Genomic DNA, 23,440 nt, shown 5'->3' on the forward strand with positions numbered 1-23,440 from the left:
GATACAGCTCAGTCTGTGCCACCATTGAGCCACAGATACAGCTCAGTCTGTGCCACCATTGAGTCACAGATGAGGCATTGTCTGCACCACCATTGAGCCACAGATACAGCTCAGTCTGTGCCACCATTGAGCCACAGATGAGGCATTGTTTGCGCTACCATTGACCACAGATGAGGCATTGTCTGCACCACCATTGAGCCACAGATACAGCTCAGTCTGTGCCACCATTGAGCCACAGATGAGGCATTGTTTGCACCACCATTGAGCCACAGATACAGCTCAGCCTGTACCACCAATGAGCCACAGATACAGCGCTGCCTGCACCACAATTGAGCCACAGATACAGCTCAGCCTGGGCCACCATTTAGCCACAGATGCAGCTCAGCCTGCACCACCATGGAGCCTTAGATTAGGCATTGTCTGTACTACCATTGAGCCAGAGATACAGCTCAGCCTGCACCACCATTGAGCCACACATGGTACATTGCCTGCGCCACCATTGAGCCACAGATGAGGCATTGTCTGCACCACCATCAAGCCACAGATACAGCTCAGCCTTCACCACCATTGAGCCACAGATACAGCTCAGCCTGCACCACCATTGAGCCACAGATACAGCTCAACCTACACCACCATTGAGCCACAGATACAGCTCAGCCTTCACCACCATTGAGCCACAGATACAGCTCAGCCTTCACCACCATTGAGCCACAGATACAGCTCAGCCTACACCACCATAGAGCTACAGATGCAGCTCAGCTTGGGCCACCATTTAGCCACAGATACAGCTCTGTCTGCACCACCATTGAGCTACAGATGAAGCCCAGCCTGCACCATGATTTTTTTTTTTGAAACATTTTTATTGTTTTTTCCACAAAGTAAATACATAACTGGCATGTCACCATCAAGAAGTGTCCCCACGCCCCTCACCCCACATTCCCTCCATGTCCGTCAGATTGCAATGTCCCATCATCATATTTCAAATGTTCTTCCACAGCCTGCACCATGATTGAGCAATAGATACAGCTCAGCCTACACCACCACTGAGCCCCAGATACAACTCAGCCTGTGTCACCATTGAGCCATAGATGAAGCCCAGCCTGCACCACGATTGAGCAACAGATACAGCTCAGCCTGCACCACCACTGAGCCACAGATGAGGCATTGTCTGCACCACCATTGAGCCACAGATACAGCTCAGTCTGTGCCACCATTGAGCCACAGATGAGGCATTGTTTGCGCTACCATTGAGCCACAGATACAGCTCAGTCTGTGCCACCATTGAGCCACAGATACAGCTCAGACTGTGCCACCATTGAGCCACAGATGAGGCATTGTTTGCGCTACCATTGAGCCACAGATACAGCTCAGTCTGTGCCACCATTTAGCCACAGATTCAGCTCAGCCTGCATCACCATTGAGCCACAGATGAAGCCCAGCCTGCACCACGATTGAGCAACAGTTACAGCTCAGCCTGCACCACCACTGAGCCACAGATGAGGCATTGTCTGCACCACCATTGAGCCACAGATACAGCTCAGTCTGTGCCACCATTGAGCCACAGATACAGCTCAGCCTGCGCCACCATTGAGCCACAGATGAGGCATTGTTTGCGCTACCATTGAGCCACAGATACAGCTCAGTCTGTGCCACCATTGAGCCACAGATACAGCTCAGTCTGTGCCACCATTGAGCCACAGATGAGGCATTGTCTGCACCACCATTGAGCCACAGATACAGCTCAGTCTGTGCCACCATTGAGCCACAGATGAGGCATTGTCTGCACCACCATTGAGCCACATATACAGCTCAGTCTGTGCCACCATTGAGCCACAGATACAGCTCAGCCTGCGCCACCATTGAGCCACAGATACAGCTCAGCCTGCGCCACCATTGAGCCACAGATACAGCTCAGCCTGCGCCACCATTGAGCCACAGATACAGCTCAGCCTGCTCCACCATTGAGCCACAGATGAGGCATTGTCTGCACCTCCATTGAGCCACAGATACAGCTCTGCCTGCACCACAATTGAGCCACAGATACAGCTCAGCCTGGGCCACCATTTAGCCACAGATGCAGCTCAGCCTGCACCACCATGGAGCCACAGATTAGGCATTGTCTGTACTACCATTGAGCCAGAGATACAGCTCAGCCTGCACCACCATTGAGCCACACATGGTACATTGCCTGCGCCACCATTGAGCCACAGATGAGGCATTGTCTGCACCACCATCGAGCCACAGATACAGCTCAGCCTTCACCACCATTGAGCCACAGATACAGCTCAGCCTTCACCACCATTGAGCCACAGATACAGCTCAGCCTTCACCACCATTGAGCCACAGATACAGCTCAGCCTTCACCACTATTGAGCCACAGATACAGCTCAGCCTGCACCACCATCGAGACACAGATACAGCTCAGCCTTCACCACCATTTAGCCACAGATTCAGCTCAGCCTGCACCACCATTGAGCCACAGATGAGGCATTCTCTGCACTACCATTGAGTCACAGATACAGCTCTGCCTGCACCACCATTGAGCTACAGATGAAGCCCAGCCTGCACCATATTTTTTTTTTGGAAACATTTTTATTGTTTTTTCCACAAAGTAAATACATAACTGGCATGTCACCATCAAGAAGTGTCCCCACGCCCCTCACCCCACATTCCCTCCATGTCCGTCAGATTGCAATGTCCCATCATCATATTTCAAATGTTCTTCCACAGCCTGCACCATGATTGAGCAAGAGATACAGCTCAGCCTACACCACCACTGAGCCCCAGATACAACTCAGCCTGTGTCACCATTGAGCCACAGATGAAGCCCAGCCTGCACCACGATTGAGCAACAGATACAGCTCAGCCTGCACCACCACTGAGCCACAGATGAGGCATTGTCTGCACCACCATTGAGCCACAGATACAGCTCAGTCTGTGCCACCATTGAGCCACAGATACAGCTCAGACTGTGCCACCATTGAGCCACAGATGAGGCATTGTTTGCGCTACCATTGAGCCACAGATACAGCTCAGTCTGTGCCACCATTGAGCCACAGATGAGGCATTGTTTGCGCTACCATTGAGCCACAGATACAGCTCAGTCTGTGCCACCATTGAGCCACAGATACAGCTCAGACTGTGCCACCATTGAGCCACAGATGAGGCATTGTTTGCGCTACCATTGAGCCACAGATACAGCTCAGTCTGTGCCACCATTGAGCCACAGATGAGGCATTGTTTGCGCTACCATTGAGCCACAGATACAGCTCAGTCTGTGCCACCATTGAGCCACAGATACGGCTCAGTCTGTGCCACCATTGAGCCACAGATGAGGCATTGTCTGCACCACCATTGAGCCACAGATACAGCTCAGTCTGTGCCACCATTGAGCCACAGATACAGCTCAGCCTGCGCCACCATTGAGCCACAGATACAGCTCAGCCTGTGTCACCATTGAGCCACAGATGAAGCCCAGCCTGCACCACGATTGAGCAACAGATACAGCTCAGCCTGCACCACCATTGAGCCACGGATGAGGCATTGTCTGCACTACCATTGAGCCACAGATACAGCTCTGCCTGCACCACCATTGAGCCACAGATGCAGCTCAGTCTGCACCTCAATTGAGCCACAGATATAGCATAGACTGCACCACCATTGAGCCACAGATACCGCTCACCCTTTACCACCATTGAGCCACAGATGCAGCTCAGCCTGCACCACCATTGAGCCACAGATGAGGCATTCTCTGCACTACCATTGAGCCACAGATACAGCTCTGGCTGCACCACCATTGAGCTACAGATGAAGCCCAGCCTGCACCATGATTGAGCAATAGATACAGCTCAGCCTACACCACCACTGAGCCCCAGATACAACTCAGCCTGCGCCACCATTGAGCCACGGATGAGGCATTGTCTGCACTACCATTGAGCCACAGATACAGCTCTGCCTGCACCACCATTGAGCCACAGATGCAGCTCAGTCTGCACCTCAATTGAGCCACAGATATAGCATAGACTGCACCACCATTGAGCCACAGATACCGCTCACCCTTTACCACCATTGAGCCACAGATGCAGCTCAGCCTGCACCACCATTGAGCCACAGATACAGCTCAGCCTGCACCACCATTGAGCCACAGATACAGCTCAGCCTGCAGCACCACTGAGCCACAGGTGAGGCATTGTCTGCACCACCATTGAGCCACATATGAGTCATTGTCTGCACCACCATTGAGCCACAGATACAGTTCAGCCTGCACCACCATTGAGCCATACAGAAAGAATATGGTCGGCACCACCATCGAGCCACCAGACCTATCCACAGTTTTGTGGATCTGTATTACATGTTAATGGCAAAGTCTACATTAGAACCAAGCCGAAAATGAAGACCACAATATGCACCACATTTGAGATACTGATTTTACATACATTATACTTTACCATTGAGCCAGAAACCAGCACAGTATATTATTGCTGTCAGCATGAAGGTCCTGGCTTGGCAAGGAAAGCTGTGCCTCTCTGTACTTTTAATACCTGCACAATGATTTTAACCCTGCTCTTTTACAGTCTCCACAATCTTTGAGTACATTGAAGTGTTTCCACATTTTTTGGTAATTATCTGTTTACGGGGTGATCCCAAACTGTACTCCATGTTTAGTCAAGGCTTCATACCAAACCTTCTTACCTATACCCACGTGTGTGAGACAGGTGACTGGCTAATCCCTGGATTATCCTTGTAGTTGTGATTTATCAGAGACCTGACCTTCTACTGATGGTGTGTGCACTTATGATCTTCAGAAAGTACGATTAGAAGCATGTTCTCATCAGTCAATGTCTTCCAGCTTTCTAATTAATGTATGCATTGTTACACATTGTTTAGTTTTTAAGAGGTTCTTGTTTCCCCGCTGGAGGAATATTTCTTATTGTTTCCCTTTTTCATCATGCAGACTGCTTTTAACCCCTTCCATGCTGATGACGGCCCCCAGCCTTCATGCACCACGGTGGGCGTGTGCTGATGACAGCTGGGGGCCGTCACGAACCCGCCCACTCAATAAACCGTCCGCACAGGCGCAGAATCGCGGCCGCACCCAAGGGGTTAATGTACATTCTTTTTACAGTGAGGAAATGTCTCGGCGGGGGTGGGCGCATGCTGCTATTTTTAGGAACCATTTACAATGTACAAATACAATGAAGCACCAGGGAGAAGGGTTTAAGGTCCCTCACACTCTCTCTCCCCTGAACTTTCACTACCTTTTCTCATTGTTTACCACCCACCAAGTCATGAATCAAAATTGCTCAAGGGACTCTATGACTACGTAGGCTATGCACTCCGCCAGTCCAACGTCACCATCCGCCAACGTGTCAATGGGTGGATGAATGACTGTGTAGACAGAGGAATAAGTAACTGACTGGATACACAGATAAATAGAAGTTCAAACCTCACACAATGGCTATAATCCTTTTTAAGTATTTTAAGTGACAGCCATCTTGTATCCTTTGCATTTGTTTGTGAACTTTAAGATGTTCATAAGCTAAAGCATGGACAACAACACAAACTTATCTTTTAATATCCCAAAAACATGTTACAAAAGTGAAAAGGGTGCAACAGGGAAACATGATACTTTTATAGGCACACAGAGAGGCAGTGCTGTATTGTGCATACATGGGGGACTCTTATACCCATCCACGTATGCTGATATCTTCCCATCTTGGCACTGCAAGTGCGCAAGTTTCATAAAGCCTGACGGGGTGGCCTGGCTTTCTCTGTCCAGGCCACTATATTATGGACCAACAGTGTGCTTTATAAGATTGTGGCATCCAAACCTATGTCTATCAGAGAAAACACACAATGGATTGCTATGCATGCTGAGCTGGGTGAGCACTACACACATCATACAGTTGTTAAAACTTACCACTGTGACTACATCCCCTATAGTCATCATCATTTATATATATTTCGGTTAATAAAACCCATAAAAGTACATATAGCAGCATAGGTTTAAAAACATAGTAAAATGTAAACATTTCAATTCATTAAAGGAAATTTCTGCTTCCAACTAAGAGGAAACTTAGTAGGGTCTTTTTGTCAAACCCTATAATTTAGCAACTGTTCATGTGCGGAGATAAAAAAAATACTTCTCATAATCCATCCACAATCAAAAAACATCCATAATTAAAATGTTACTTAAAGTGCGTGGTGCGCTATGGAAGTGATACCTCTTTTCCTGAGATACCATATGGAGTTAGGTAGCTTGCAGCTGAATAAACAATACAGCTCCTAGTGTCTGCCCTACATATTCTCAAGGCGTTATGCCTGTCATCAATCCCCTATAGTCATTTGGCACGAGCCTTCTACAAGGCACAAGCCTTCTAACAGAGGATAAACTTTGTGCAACAAGATCTTTATGCACATTCAAAGGAAAATAGTCACCATTTGGTGTAAGAAGAAACAGACGGATTAATCACAAGGAATTCCAAAGAAGAGATAATAATGCTTGATGCTCTTCATCTAGCTAACAAATTCATTCCATTAAAGTTCACCTAACAGTTGCACATCTTAACAGAAATCCCCTTCGTAGCTATCCGTTTTAACTGTTCTGGACTATGAATTTACTTGAGGGCTTGAAAAACATCCCCCTGTTCCTATGAGAAGATCCACCTGTCTAGAAATCAGTTCTTCCTAAACTGATGGCCTCTCCACCAGAACTAATCCTCTGTTAGACAACTGACCCCCTGACTCGAGGAGAACAACATCCTGAACCAATCCCAGTCCGGGTTCCGCAGCAACCACAGTACCGAAACTGCCCTCTTCGCAGCCACTGATGACATCAGGGCCCTGCTGAACAACGGCGAAACCGTGACCCTCATCCTCCTGGACCTATCAGCCGCCTTCGACACTGTCTGCCACCACACCGTACACACACGCCTCCACAACGCAGGGATCCGAGACAAGGCTCTGGAATGGACCACCTCCTTCCTTTCCGGCAGAACCCAAAGCGTCCGCTTCACCCTTTCCGTTCCGAAGCCTCCTAGGTCATCTGCGGTGTACCCCAAGGATTATCCCTCAGCCCAACACTGTTCAATGTCTACATGGCACCACTCGCCCATGTCGCCCGACTGCACAACCTCAACATCATCTCTTACGCCGACGACACCCAGCTGATCCTCTCCCTCACCAAGGACCCTCTCACCACCAAAACCAACCTCCACGAAGGAATGAAGGCAGTCGCCAAGTGGATGAATAACAGTCGTCTGAAGCTGAACTCGGACAAGACGGAGGTCCTCATCTTCGGCTCCACCCCCTCAGCCTGGGACGACTCCTGGTGGCCGACCGCACTGGGAGCAGCACCGACACCCACCGACCACACATGCAACCTAGAGTTTATCCTCGACTCAACACTCTCCATGACCCAGCAAGTCAACGCCTTCTCATCCTCCTGCTTCAACACCCTCCGCCATGCTCCGCAAGATCTACAGGTGGAACCCCCCGAAACAAGAAGTACGGTCACCCAGGCCCTCGTCAGCAGAAGGCTTGACTACGGAAACGCCCTCTACGCAGGAGCCTCGGCCAAACTCCTGAAACGACTACAACGCCTGATCTCCACAACACCGGACAGGCATACCTCAACAGAAGAGTCACCTTCTACCCCCCGAACCGCCAGCTCCGCTCCGCCGACCTCGCCCCCTGCATCCGAAGAGCGCCCACCAGCGGCAGATCGTTCTCCCACCTAGCCGCCAAGACCTGGAACACCCTCCCCATCCTCCTACGGCAGACCCAGGACCTACACACCTTCAGGAGGTTACTCAAGACCTGGCTATTCGAGCAGTAGCAGCACCTCTCCCCCCTAGCACCTTGCGACCCTCCCGGGTGAGTAGTGTGCTTTACAAATGTACTGATTGATTGATTGAATCTAACCTTTGGTCAGCATAGTGGTCATTACCCAAGGCAGAATATCAAGTGCAGATCCTCTGACCCATGACATTTTTAGGAGCCTTCCATAACATTATGTTCTCTCAGGGGTGTGGAATTCCTATAGCCTGACGCCCAGGACATATTGTTTGGGGTCAAGGTTAACAAGTTTTAATGTGTATTTTGTCCTTGGGACAAGTCGGCCTAACCCCTTGGTGGCCAGTTTACAGTAACACATTATGGATCAGGGAAGAGCAATATCTGCAGTTAAGGTAATAATTGTGTCAGTGTGTTAATGAAGTCCAAACTTGTATTCATGGTTCATTTATGCAAAGCCTTTATTATTAGGGTGAGTGCTCTAAGTAAATGTTGTAAGCTCGGACTGCACTACTGACAGTGGTTCCTGTATAAAAACGTGTACACACGTTTTCAAAGTTTAGCAATATGAGGCTATGTATAATGCTCCCAGAATGCTCTCTGAGTAGATGCAAATATTTGCAGAGGCTTGAAAGTAAGCTTGAGGAGTTTTTGCTTTCAAAATTAAATGTTCACAAAAAAATGCAAGTGGGAAAAAAAACATTTGGCTAAACTACTGTAAAAATGTAAGTACCGTTTCTTGGCAACATCATTTAGTAAAATGTGTTGATGTATGCAAGCATATTCCAAAGACATTCATAATGGAAAATCAGTGTAACCAGTTTCAATAAGATTTTGGGAAAGACAAAATAAACATACATTGACAAAGTCAGCAGGTATGATCATTGATAGTCAGCGTTTTGGTTTTGTCAATGTCTGACTTGGTTTCGCATGGTTTATGTAAAACCAAATTGATGTAGGAGCTGCCGGTTCCTCACCATTATAACAAACATTGGCAAAAGCAAATATTGTTTCTAGCCTCAAAAAGCACTCATTGCCACAGTAGTTCCTGGCACTGAACAAAACTACTTTGTGTGCCGATATGCTCCTTGTGAAAGAGCAGAATGCTGTCACTCACAGTGAAGCCAGGAGAGAGAGGGAGGGAGGGAGAGGGAGAGAGGGAGGGAGGGAGGGAGAGGGAGAGGGAGGGAGGGAGGGAGAGGGGGAGGGAGGGAGAGAGGGAGAGAGGGAGAGAGGGAGAGAGGGAGAGAGGGAGAGAGGGAGAGAGGGAGAGAGGGAGAGAGGGAGAGAGGGAGAGAGGGAGAGAGGGAGAGAGGGAGAGAGGGAGAGAGGGAGAGAGGGAGAGAGGGAGAGAGGGAGAGAGGGAGAGAGGGAGAGAGGGGGAGAGGGGGAGAGGGGGAGAGGGGGAGAGAGAGAGAGAGAGAGAGAGAGAGAGGGGGAGAGGGAGGGAGGGAGAGGGAGAGGGAGAGGGAGAGAGAGAGAGAGAGAGAGAGAGAGAGAGAGAGAGAGAGAGAGAGAGAGAGAGAGAGACTGAATTTTAATAGACGCAAACAGCCATGGTTAACGCCAGACCTAATTAGGAGTCTCAAAAGTGCGCCCATGGTATATGTCCTTGTATTAAGTGCAGATCTACAACTTTTGTGAATTCACACAACGTTACTGAAGTAGGCCAAGAAATAGTACTCCTAGAAATTATTTGTGAACTGCATTTTAGCATGAGCATATGTGCATGTGTATATTTGCTCATGCGAACATCTGAGTGTTTGCAAGTTCACTTTCCCTCCAACCACTTTTTTCCCAACCCTGGAAGAAGTTTCACATCTGCCATGGTCAGGTTCCAACCTTTCTCAGTATGGGAAAACATTAAAGAAGAGTTGGTGCAAATCTTTAAAACATGGAAGTTAGTAGGTTTGCACATACTCAAAAGGGCATTCCAACCCTGGAACTATTGATCACCACTATCTTCAGCCCCAGTATGTAGACCTGCGGAAACGTGGCAACATAAGGGAATGGCTAGTAATCAAACCCTACCATGGAATGAGCCTGGCATAATCAGAGAGGCTATATCAGAGATCTTATATAATGAGATTGCTGTCATAATTTGTTGCTGCATTACATGACACAAAAGGGACAAGTGGGTTTTGTTACAGGACCAGTAGATTTGTGAAGCAACCTGCCCCATGGACAAGTAGATAGTTTATTAAAATCCACACCCCTGGTTCTCTGCAAATGCACAAACGTATTTAATTCTGAAGGTTATCCTAGATTAACACATACACTTAATTTCGCCATCTTAATGGTTTGGAAATCATTCCTCACTCGAATAAATGTCTTGTTACAACGTATGATTCAATCGAGACATTGGGTACTACCATGCCCAAACATGTCCCATTAGAATATCCAAGCCACTCTTAGTTAATTATGGATCCATCCACACAGGTTTAATCCACAGCCGTATAAACCATGACGTATATTTAGATGCTGTCAGAAAGCCAACAGACCCACTCCAGGTAGGTCTAAAGTTCATTCTGCAAATGACAAGGTAGCTACAGATTTGCCAATGACAAACATTCCTCTCTCTGGGAACTGAGAGTGGGGTACTTCTAGAACAGCACAGAACTCGATCATCTACTATTGTCTTGATTCTGACTCAAGAACATAAGCAAAGGTAAATCAGGGCTGCACAGAAGTTCAAACCACTTCTGAAGAAGCCCACAGCCGACCCATCGGACCTCAAGACCTACCGACCCATCTCAATCCACCCCCTTCCTGGCCGAGGCTGGAGAAAGCGGTCAACCTCCAACTCACAGACTACCTGGAATCGAACCACCTGCTCGACCCCTCCCAATCCGGTTTCCGCCCGAACTACAGCACAAAAACCATCCCTACAGGAGCCATGGACGATGTAAGAGTCACCCATGACCGTGGCGAGTCAGGAGCCCTGATCCTTCAAGACCTGTCAGAGGCCTTCAACACCGTCTCCCACCACCTCCTCATCCGAAGATTTCACCCCTTCAGCCTCTACGGCAATGCCCTCAAGCTGCTATTCTCTTTTCTCACTGGATGCACTTAGAGAATCAGCCTCCCGCCATACACCTCTGACCCCAAGCGCATCATCTGCGGCATACCCCAGGACTCCTCAAGCAGCCCCACACCGTTCAACATCTAAATGACTCCGCTGGCACCCATCACTCGCAGCCACGGTCATAACATCATCTCCAACGACACCCAGCTCATACTCTTCCTCACTGAAGACACGGACACCACCAGAACGAACTTGCAGAATGCCTTGACCGACGTCACCAACTGGATGAGAGCCAACTGCCTTAACCTCAACACCAAAAAAAACGAAGTTCTCCTATTGGGAAAATCCCCTCACCGTGGGACTCCTCCTGGTGGCCCTCGGCCCTCAGTCCGGCACTCACCCCCACCACCCATGCCTACCACTTCGGAATAATACTCAATAGCTAACTCTCCATGAGAAGTCAGATCTGGAAAGTCTTCAGATGGATCCTAACCAACACCAGAACAGTCACTAAAAGCCCTCATCACCAGTTGACTTGACTACGAGAACGCCCTCTATGCCGGAACCACCACCCTCCTCCTCAAGCGCCTACAAACAATCCAGAACGAAGCAGCAAGAATCATCCTGGACCTGCCCAGACGAGCCCACATCATCCCCCACCACCGCCTATGTAGCCCGCACTGGCTCCCTGTCAACAAAAGATGCCATTTCAAGTTGCTCATGCATGCCCACGAAGACCTCCACAAAATGTTACCAGAATACCTGAACAACCGCCTGACCTTCCACTAGTCCACCAGACTCCAGCGTTCTCCCGCCCTGGCACTGTCCCCTGCATCCATCGTACCCAAGCCTGGAACGACCTCCCCAACCACCTTCGAACATCTATCTCCCTCGCCGACTTCAGGCGTATACCCAAAACCTGGCTGTTCAAGGAACACCACCTCAAACCATCGCCTGGATATCCCTTGGGGTTTTTAGCGCGCTCTACATGTTCTGATTGATTGATATGATTGAATAAACTTACTGGCGAAGATTCAACATTTTCATGTTTCTCTCAATTGCCTTAGCTTACCCACCTTCTTGTATGAGGGATGAGGTAACATTCCGTTCAATGATTATGAATCTTATTGAAGATATTGTGATGGAGAAATAATGTTTACCTAATTCTAGTGCAAGTTCTGCATCCTGGGTATTCCCAGTATATTCACGAATAAGACTTCTACATTCACAGTAAAGGCAAGACACTGGATAGACTAACTGCAATCAAGATTAATTTCTTTGTTTGAGCCATTGTAAATGTGCTGCAACTGCACTGTGACAAAGGAAACCTGGGGCCGTTTTCTACCTTAAAGTATCAGTGTTAAATTTCTCCATAAAAAGTTTGCTTCCTATGAGGATCCACTGAAATCATTTTTCTTTCAAACTGAGAGATGAAAAGCACTTTCAAACTCTTTGTTTTTGTGCAAACTTTGTGTTTAATTTGAATAAATAACTTTAAACATAATTTTGAAAAAAGATGGTTCTCTCAAAGTCAGAGGTATTTAATACTTAGGAAATGTATGAAGACACAACTAGGCAGACCTAGGATTAAAAATAAGTAACATTTCCAAACTGATAGTCTTCTGGGCTGGGTTCAGGGGAGTTGATTGCAGGGGGGTAAACAGCAGGCCATTATCATAAGACAGTAAGCCTCGTAGGGATGCTGTGACCTTAGGGTGGAAGCCACGTAACCTCCTGTGGATGGAAAGTAAACCTGGGATTGATAGTAGTAAATAAGGAGAGGTGGTCAGTGAGCCGGAGCGGTCAGCATTGAGTTATGGGTGATCGTTAGTTAGTATGGGCAGGCGGCAGTAAACTTTGGGGTATGAAGGGAAACAAAAGTAAGTTTGCTGGGATGGCAGTAAGGTTGGGACGAACAGCAACATTTGCGACAGTACTGGCATAAGGCTAGTGTGCTAACAGTAGGATGAAGAGTTTAGTTTCCCTAGGAGTGAATGAAAAGCAATCTGATCAATGCCCATACAAGTTTCAGAAGAGTGCTGCATGGTGGCAGCCATTGTAAAAGTCTGCTGTTCATACCTTACAAAGGCGCAGGTAACAAGGCCGAAAGTTGTGGGACCATTCGGAGACACAGTGAGCTTCATCGATACAGGCGAAAGCCACAGGCGGGAGTTGATCAGCTGGTGGGAGGCAACTCGACCCAGAGAACCCTCCGCCAACCAGAGCCTCTGGTGAGAGCAGGAGCACGTGCACAGCCCCTTGTTTCACCTGCGAACACAAGATGTGGGGGGACAGATGAACACCTGGAACTCGTGCACTAACCCCAAATACAAGCCCACCTTTGCTTCACCTGCAAATAGACGGACAGTAACCAAGCATAGAACTTTAGTTAGTCCAGTTCCGCAGATAGGAAATTGAGAAGCATTGAGAGGAAAGGGCATAAGGAAAAAGAGCTAGATATATAGATGCAGAGGAAGCGGAAATGGGACGGAGGGGCAGCACGTGAAGGTGGCCATGACTGAGGGTGAGGGATGCAGGGAACAGGGCCAAAACATGAGGCAGGGGCCACAGAAGTAACACTGGAGCACAAAGTAAGGCGCAAGAAGCAGGAATGTGGCACATGGGGCCGTCTCAAGGGCCAGAGCAGAAAGAGTTGGAGAAATGGTACAGGGGTGGCAAGAGACAGGCATATGAAGTGTGGGGTTGGGTGGCGGAACTGGGACACAGTAGGAGGGTCTTGGGTATCAGTGTGAAGTGATGGGGACACGAGTGGAGAGAGTGAAACAGAATGACCGAGAGTGCAGACAAAGAGAACAAGGCAAAGATGCAGATAGAGTGGACACAGGAGTAGAAGGAGGGAGTGGGACACAACCAAAGAGGAAAAATGAAACAGACATGGAGAGAAAATGCAATGGTCCACTGCACACCTTATTTATGCTGGTCAGAATAAAAAGCTTAGCATCCCCCTGTTGTTAATTAGTCTGTCTTAAAATCAATGATTGGAAATTGCTGATTGGTGCTCTCACTTTCTGAGCAGCACATTAGAAAGCTGCTGTTTTCTGTAATTGATTTATGATGTAAATAGTCCTGATGATAAAAACAAATGTGTAAAAGAATCATGTTTTACCCTCCAATGGGTACAATGAAAAAATATTTTCGTTGCACTGACTTACTTGAAAAGTGCTGAAGGGACAGTGTTTGAGGTTACCTACAGAAACATAGGTCAGTGAGCGGAATCTCTCCACTACTCTCTCTTAAAAGAACATGCCCAGCATTCTCAATGACCAATCTATATTTCAGGTTTTACAAAAATTATCACAGCCAGGGATTCAGCAGTGCAAGATACATTTAATGAAATTTCATGACATCAGTATCATCGCACTCAAATCATGTGAAATGCACACTTTCAGATAAACTACTGACACAAGGGACAATGCTCCTTTATTTACAAATGTTGACAGTGTTGCTATAAACAATAGATCTAAGAGCACTTTACAAGTAACAAGTGAAATACAACTAATTAAGTGATTTCTTAGATGGTTGGCTTACCTCTCATTCCTACCCCGGAGGTGGCCCTGATGGGATACACAGTGAACTTCTCAAAAGGGATAAGACGTTTCGCGTCACTACGATTCCTGCTTGCAAAAAGGGAGGTCGCTATACACTGGGGTAGGAGAACCGTTCCTAAAGTACAAGACTGGCTACACAGTTTGGCGTACTGCAATGTAAACGCTGAGACCTATGCCAGTATCATGCCCTGCTCATCCCGCCCCAAAGACATATGGGGCCCATTCCGTACACATGTGGAAGCGGCCAAGCAGGCCTCAAACTCTCAACCGGACAACGGTATAGTGCCGGAGGCAGTGGGGTGATTGTAGCTCATATCATCAACATATACAATGTGTTATATAACCCGCAACGCCATGCTGCTTTGTATACTTGATTAAGGTGAACAGAGGGTAAGAGACCTGAGCCCCTGGGACACGAATTGTGGTGGGTTTGGAGAAATGGCCCCACGAGAAATACACCTACAGCTACGTAGTTTCATTGTACTAGCTGTGCCAAATACAATTGTTATTGAGTTATCATAATGCACATGTAGAACTTGCAATGTCGATTTTTTATGGACTGGGGAACGAGGCGGCTCATATGTAACTTTTATGTATGTTTACAAAATGAAAAATAAAGTGTTTACAAAAAATTAAGTGATTTCTTGGAGAAAAAAAAAGATGCAAGAAGCCCAAAAAAAATATACAGGTGTGTTTTCAGCATCTCCCTGCAGGCGAGGCGGTCGGTTGGGTCCTCATCGATGATGGAAGTGAGTTCCAGGAACTAGTTGCAGTGCCAGTAGAATGGCTTCGCTGTCAATGAAGTGTTGAAGAGAGGTGAATGTATAAGGAGGGAGGGCTTGCTCGGAGGTCCTTTCTGCCACCCAGAGATGGTGAGTAGTAATGTTAGGTAGGGATGTGTACCTAGGTAAGCAGCTATAGGTCAAATAACAATTTAAGGCCAAGGCATCCCTTGCTAATTCAAATGGAATTAGCACCCTATATAGAATGCGGAGGTTGGTGCGGGCAATCTGAAAGCGTAAAATCCAGGGCCAGTCTACCCTTTGGCTGTATTTTACGTTCAACTGCAGGTACATGAAATAGAAGAGAGAGATATAGGGCATACTCATTAGGTTGTATTGTACGAGAGTGAGTGGGAGATGGTGTGACTAGCTTTACAGCCCACATGCAATCGGGCACTAACAGCTGGCCATTTTCTTCCCCATCATTACCTACCCTCGCCTTCAGCTTTGATCCAAGATTAAAGGATGGGCAACTCTCTTTCTTGTAGAGAGCATTAGCAAAGGTTAATATTGAGTGGCTCTAGTGAGGGCAGCTAGTTTTCCTATTCAGCACAGACCTTTGATTTTCATCTTTTCTCAAATTAGGATGGATATTCTTTAGGTGGCCACTGTTTGTGTGAAGATGGAAAGAAGGAGGCCAGGAAGTGGAGAAATGCATAGAGTAAATGGAGAACAGGCATAAACTAATGGAGGAAGATTTGGAGTGAACACGAAGCTCTGCACTAAAACAATGTAAAATACCATTGGCTTAGTTATTCACCCCAAGCACGCTCTCCACCCTCACCACAGAAGGTACGCACAGCGATCACACCCGCTATCACATGTCCATAAAGCACCGTACCTGTGCACACTGCTCTCGGAGTACACAGGCGTCCGTGCCCAGCTCTACCATTCGAAGGGTGGCAGAACAACAGCTTACCTTCTCTATGGCTGCCTCTCTCTGGTTCTTGCTCATGTTGGAGTGAATGCACACAGCCTTCAGCTGCGGGGGTAGTCCTGAGACCTAGATTACAATGTGAACAACAGTGGGTAAGCAACAGCTCCACCAACTTACTTTTAGCATTACCCAGCGCCAGAACCCTCTGAAACTCCCTCTCAGTCCCATCTAGGACAGAATCTCAACTCCTGTACGGTTTTAAGACTATTATGTTCCAAGAGACCTTGCATGTTTTTATTCAGTCTTTTGGCTTTAGCTCTTCGAGGCATCTTCTTTGTTATAGAGTGCTACAGTAGAATCCTTAGTCATTCATTTCACTGTAGCACCCGGTCCTTTCAGAGGCACCCCATCCTCGTCACTGCTCAGACTCCATTCCTCACCTCTAGTTGCAGAATTACTAAAGTCCCTGTGATCATTTTCATTTCCTGCTTGTGTTGGACTCTTTGCTCGCTAGAAATGTACAACATACTTGTGCATTTTGTCTCAAAAAGATTTATATAGGAAAAGCTGGAAACTTAGCTCCTTGCCACTTCATCAAGGAAGGTAATTCCAATGGAACAAACCTGGTTTTCCCAGCTGTGTGATTCCTTTCTAATATAAAGTGAATTTAAAGACAGTTTGTACCTTATATTAAAGAGTGTTTGTACCTTATATTAAGAGTTGCAAAGTTTTAGCTTGCAACCTTTGCAAAGTTACATGGGTAACTTTTCAACTTCACAAAGCTGCACATTTCTTAACATCCCCAACATTGCCAGTAGCAAAGGAGAAGCTTGCAGAGATAATATCTATAAAGATATGCCACTGTTTGAGAAGAATGGACATTTTCTTGCAATGCAGTGAAAATTATGTTGCAATGTGAACGTAAACAGGGAAACCGAAGAAAAATGTGTTACACTTTTACTTTACAAACTACAAAAGATGGCTTGGTGTGTTAAAATGAACTTGGTATTATCAAGGAATTCAAGAAAGGGGCAGTCAATAGAGGGGAGATGGGAGCATAGAGGAAGTGTTGGAGGGTGAGGCAAATTTATATGGAAAGAAAGGGCAACAAATCAATATAATAAAGCCTTGCGGCCTTTCCTGTTGAGATACCTGGTCATCCATCAAAGAGACGAGGGGTGATATCACTAGGGTGATGCACTTGGACCTCTTTGCATAGAGGTATGCCGGAAGCTGGTAGCAGAGAGACTTTCCCATTCCGGTGGAGAGCACAACCAGAGTGGACAGACCTGTAAAACAATCAAAGCAAAGTGATGTGCAGAAAAGACTAATCACACAACCACATAGACATTCAGGTAACAAGTGCGTTGAGATAACATTGGTTCTTCTGTGCAATCATATCTATTGAGATGCAGAATCATGTGGAGGGCCCTTACCTGCCTTATGAATCCTTGATGGCCAAGCTCCATTGACTCTGACTCTATTGCACACTCAGGAATGTAACCTTAGGCACAAGCTATCCATTTAATGACTATTATTGACAAGCATCTGTTCTGAAATGCTGAAGAATGGGTAGCCAATGCTCTCAAATATCAAAACTGTAGTGACGCATGTCACGGAGCGGGGATTCATCTAGCACTTACATGTATGTAATAACAAAGTATACATTTCATTACGTTTATTACATTTGTTCTTAAAATATGGAAATGAGCAAAAGTAAATAAGGATACTGTATAAACTCTTATTTCATATGCAACATATCCTTGTTGGATTAGTTAACACTTATTTTATGTGAACCCCTATGGACTGGCACAGATACTTAACTTTTATAGAATCAAAACTAAATACCACAGATCTCACACCACAACAGAATCAGGACAGAGCTGTCGCAGCTGTACAGTAACCAATAATGAATATTAACCTCATAACAAGTTGCGCGCCTTCTCAACAAAGCCTCTTTCTCTGCCCCCTCCCCCCCACCACATCCCGCCTCACCATAACGCAGCTACTATGCTAGCATCTATGCAAGAAAGGAAAGATAACAGGCCCTGTCCCCGGGTATATCCACATCTCCAGGTTTAACTTACGCCAATACACTCTACTCTACACAAGCTACCGCCCCATCCCGAACCCAAGTCGCCTGACATGCATGAACACCTGACTGTGTTAGGACCTACGCCCAAAGTAAACAGTTGAGAAACATGTGCGGCATATTATGGACAGTTGTTAATGTTAATAATAATAACGGTTATTGTGATATACTTGCACAATTAATGTATCTGTCAGTTCCCGAAGGGACATTAATGTTGCACTACTGCGTTATTGTACAAATAATGTTGTTATATATCCTTTTCCATATCAACATTTTATTAGTAACTGCATGGAAGAATGAATGCACACTTTATACTGTAATGGATTGGTGTACAAACTTATGAAAAAGCAGTATTTAAAAAACAAACACTTATTTTATGTGCAAGCTGATTACACTTCTTTTTATGAGCTCTGAATGCCTGGTCTCCTAATTCAAAAGTCGAACCAACAATCAGAATAAAAACCTTCTAGGCATCGTGTTCTTCATAACAAAACTCACAATAACAGTTCTGATATGAGTTGAAGGCTGAGTATACTTGTTTTATGCTCTCTACCTCCTCATGTTTGGTTTGCTACCATGGTATGGCACCTAGCTAGCCTTTTTTAGATTTTTAGATCTGAGGGCTCTTGTCATAAAACAAACTACGAAGACTGCGGTCTGCTTCTGCTGCATAAAGCCGGTGCCTCTCAATCACTCCCTACTCGTTTGTACACAAGAAGCAGACCGCACTAACAGAGAACGACCAATCCTTTGTTTAATCGGAACTCGCGAGTTGAAAAGAAAGGCGAGTCCGATATACGTGTAGCCCCGGACGGGGCTGCAGACGGGGGCGAGAGGCGGAACCTCGTTCTATATTAAAACAGGTGAACACGGCCACCATTGATGAAAAGATGAAGTAACTCACCTGTATTACTACAGTGGATTACACGACAGGATTAAAGTACAAAAGAAACAGATATTCCTCCGCCCCCTCCCCCTTTTTTGCAGCGCAAGCCCGCTCAGATTGAGATTTTCCTTTAAAAAAAAGGTGTTCCACCTGAGACCTGAAGAAAAGATTGCATCCATTAATAGAAGTTACCACAGGTCATCCACATAGGAACATACAGACGAATAACAGAGCCCTGATGATGGTTTGGGGATTTATGGCCCGAACTTGAAACGCGTTGGCAAATCCATCAAGAGCCAATTTTTACATCTAGTGCCTTTTTGATAAAGTGATACATGTTTTGTCGCTCTTGTTATGAATCAGTCTTTTTTAAGAAAAATAATTTAGATTATAAAAATGGTCTAGCATATTGCAAAATTGATCAACTGTAATTTTCATTGTTTGTTGGATGTGTTATTGTTGTTATTTTTTGGACATTTTTGTAATGTTTTTATGTCAATTGTTGATTGTGTAAGACTGTAAGTAATCTTTTGTATTGTGTATTCTTTTTCTGCCATTAGAAATAATTTTTGTATGAAATCATATGACTAAGAGGTATAAATAAATATACCGGACCAGATTTAATGGAATTGTTTATTTGGTCCTATTTGAAATGAAACTATAAGTAGACTGAGAAGGGGGCACTTTTGTGTGTGTTAGATTTATAAAGGGTCCAGCCCTCCCTCAGCCCCGCCAAGGACCTATCTCCCTTTTTGCGCAATATGGGGTTTTTGGTCAAGGCACAATTAAGATCAAATGTTTTAGTCACTTCTGAGGTCATATTCCAACTAGAAACCCAATTTCACAACTGTGGTCACGGTCATAGGAGTTGGACGTGTTGTAGGGGCTCGCTCAAAAGGCAGCAGTTGGACAGATCTTTTCCCCAGACCTGTGCTCTCATTTGTTTCAATTATGGCTTTCTTCAACATTTAAGTGGGAAGAGGAATAGCGGCTGTAGACCCCCAGCTTGCACTTAGGAAAAAACAACATTTTACAAGCTGTGTTTACAATCATATATTCCATTCTTGGTAATGGAATACTGTGTGTTCCTCTATCAGTGGTTAAACCAGCACCCCTCCTTCATTTTCTACACAGTTAAAACCTTCACATACTGTTTACAAGCATATGTGCCAGGGAAATTAGGCCCAACAGCTGCCAGTCAAATCCTCATGCAGCTGAAATGGAGGATAGCGACTCCTTGAGCTAATGTCATCAGAAAAAGAAAAAAGTGTACCTGTGAAGGTATGTAGGCTGGTTTTTGCACTAGGAAGCTTACATTTTGTTGAAAAAACTGTTCCGAAGAGGGATGAATTCTTGACCAGGGAGGGACGGCAGTTCTTATCCTGCTGGACCTCTCGCTGCATTCGACACGGTCGATCATAACACTCTGATCGACCGTGTCACTGCGATGGGCATTCAGGACAAAGCAAGAGACCTGCTGTCTTCCTAACCGGACCCAGACTGTAAGACTGGGCAACTTCCACTCTGCCCAGATAACATTACCGTGCAGTGTTCCGCAGGGCTCATCCCTAAGTCTGACGCTTTTTAACATCTATATGTCGGACTTAGCCAGAGTCATCAAGGCACATGGGATGGGCCTAACATCGTACGCTGAAGACGCACAGCTGGTGCTTGCTATAAATGACAACGGAGAAAGGGTTGCAGCCAGCTTCCAAAAAGGCATGCTGGCCATCAGTAGTTGGATGGCCAGCAACTGTCTTAAACTAAACTCCGACAAAACTGAGGTTATGATTTTTGGTAAGCTGTCTCCCATCTGGTCTAGTTCCTGGTGGCCATCAGCTCTCGGTCCCCCACCGAACCCGGTTTCCAAGATCAAGAACCTAGGTATAATATTCGATGACAAATTGACTTTTGCACCACATGCCAATGCAATTGTCTGCACCTCTTTTCATATACTTCGAATAATCAAAAAGATCTTACCTTATCTCCCTCTTAATGCAGGAAGGACTTTGGTCGGTGCATTGGTGATATCATCCCTAGATAATTGTAATGGACTTTTCTCCAATGCACAGAAAAGGGTTATTCAAAAACTTTAATCGGTGCAGAACGCAACAGCTAGAATGCTGTCAGGAACCCCTAAATTCAAGCCCATCTCACATGTAATTAAAAGATACCACTGGCTCCCGGTGAGGAACCGAATCAAATTCAAGGCATTATGTATTGCCTATAAAGCCTCTCGAAATTTAGGCCCTCAGTTCCTAATAAAATGCCTAGCCATCCACATCCCCAATAGGCCACTTCGATTCTCCAATGCTTTTTTCCTGTCAGCGCCGCGGACCAAAACTGTCATTTGGGGTGATCGACGTTTTGTTGTCACGGTCGCAAAACTGTGGAACTCTCTCCCGCTGGAGATCAGACCCTCTCAAACTTTGCTGGCCTTATAAAGAAATGGCTGTTTAATCAATGTAAATGTAAATGTATTGCGACTTATATAGCGCACGTATCACCCGAAGGCATCAAGGCGCTTGCCTTGGGAACCCGTCCTGGCTTTTTCCCTGTGAGATAACCCCTACTGGGTATCCCCAGGGTGAAAGCCAGGCATCCTGCAGCGGGGTGGGCCGCCGTAGTGGAGATTAAGCAACTATTGCCCAGAGTTGCAGCGTGGGACCCCATGATTAGAATAGGCACCGAGGCGAGAATTATCGAGTCCGTGGACATTTTGGCCTCAGGACCCTGCCGCGTCGGGAATTGAACCCTGGTCCCGGGCCAGACATCTGCATCAGAGTCTGCCGCTCTAATCAGTGAGCCACACTCCTCCAATAACCTGCTTATCACTTTGTCACTGTCCGCAGCGCCGAGACGACCCTGGGCATTTGCGCGCTTTACAAGTCTAAAAAAATAAATATGAATAAATAAATAAATGCCATCGGCCTTTAAGTAGCTAGCAAAAGTGACATTAGTGGTATAGGAGATAATGTCGTAGGCTAGATATTCCACCCAAGCTCAAACTCTTCAATAGCTTGCTTCAGAAAGAATGTACCCAAACAGATGCAACTTCGAGATCCTCATGGCAATGAGAAGACACACCAGCTTCTGAAAGTGACCCTGCTCAATAGCTCACAAACAAATGACATTAACACTAATTTACAAAGCTTTGAACCTTGAAAAGCCAGCCGGGCTCATACCTGGTCAATGGAACCTCAAATCATTCAAATGTATTTAATCAGGAGGCCCTGCTTTTAGCTCTAAAGAAACAGCTGCTCTGGGAACATGGGCACAGAGAGAGCATCATCTAGACTGGGATAAAAACATGGAAGTATCCTGGAAGTGTATCTTGCCAGAGAGGTTTAATGCAATACAAATGTACAACACACAGCCTAGCAACAAACATATTCGCCCAGATTACAGCCTCCCCTTCAACTCTACATAGACATAACAAAGATAGAAGAAATAAAGCAACAACAAAGGACATTGGATTAGGGAACTGGCCATGGAAAGGCAAGAACAAATCCCAACGGGAAAGCCATCGCACCTACATGCATTGGAATTAGAAGCTTCATGGCTCTCTAACTCAAAGCCCTGGACCAAGTAATTTTCAAAATTGCATTATGAATGAAAGCCTTTTAATTATTTTTTTAAATGCAGTCTTACTGGAGAGAATCCTCATGATTGCAATTTCCTGTCCTGGTCGGAAAGAGCGATATCCCAGTTCAGAGAGAGCTTCTAGCACCTCTTGCGGAGTCTCTGACCAACGAAGAAAGAGAAAAAGTCAGAAGCGAAGTAACTACTAGTGTGCGTCGTTAAGGCATCATTTGCTAGACGATGATTTCATTGATACAAAAGATCTGGTGTTAGTGTTTTAATTAGATTGAAAGCACACGCACACACACACACACACACACACACACACACACACTAGGCTGCATGCAATTAACTAGGGTAAACTAGAATTTAAAAAGAGAAGGTTTTACCATTGGAAAGAACAAAGTCAGCATATCATTTCCTTCCCAGCTCACACATTTTCCCCACTAACAGTACACAAGATCTGAAAGAATAATCTGAGATTCAATTAGACAAAAATGCACTCATCTAAAAAGTTGTTGTTTATCACACCTCCATCCGCTGTAATCATTAGGGGGACTTCCTCATTCACAGAAATTATGGATGCGGATGTCTCCCTCATTCAAAGTTACAATCCTCATCACTTTCTCATTGAAACTAGCATCGCACAAATGTTCAAAATACCTACACCTACATACATATAGCATTATTGTCATGACATAGCCCAACCAATCACCACGCCTTTGTTCAAGGTATTCATCATCATCATCATGCCGGATAGTTATTTGCTCATTGTAGTGAGCTGTGATTGTTAATGTCATCATCACCCTGCTCTTACGAACATCGTTCACTGT

At 45.9% G+C, this 23,440-nt stretch overlaps 1 protein-coding gene across 2 annotated transcripts in view; it reads right to left on the reverse strand.

Annotated features, from left to right (window-relative positions):
- Nucleotides 1–23,440, reverse strand: part of RECQL4 (RecQ like helicase 4) — a 281,776-nt gene that overhangs the window by 196,309 nt on the left and 62,027 nt on the right. For both annotated transcript variants that reach the window (XM_078686614.1, XM_078686613.1), the window contains exons 11-14: nt 22,677–22,769; nt 17,200–17,336; nt 16,090–16,173; nt 12,899–13,087 (exon numbers count right to left, since the gene is read on the reverse strand). In XM_078686614.1, coding sequence (XP_078542740.1) covers nt 12,899–13,087; nt 16,090–16,173; nt 17,200–17,336; nt 22,677–22,769 — 503 coding nt within the window. The remainder of the gene's footprint in view (nt 1–12,898; nt 13,088–16,089; nt 16,174–17,199; nt 17,337–22,676; nt 22,770–23,440) is intronic.

This window comes from Lissotriton helveticus, chromosome 4_1 (genome assembly GCF_964261635.1).
Source record: "Lissotriton helveticus chromosome 4_1, aLisHel1.1, whole genome shotgun sequence".
NCBI lineage: Eukaryota > Metazoa > Chordata > Amphibia > Caudata > Salamandridae > Lissotriton > Lissotriton helveticus.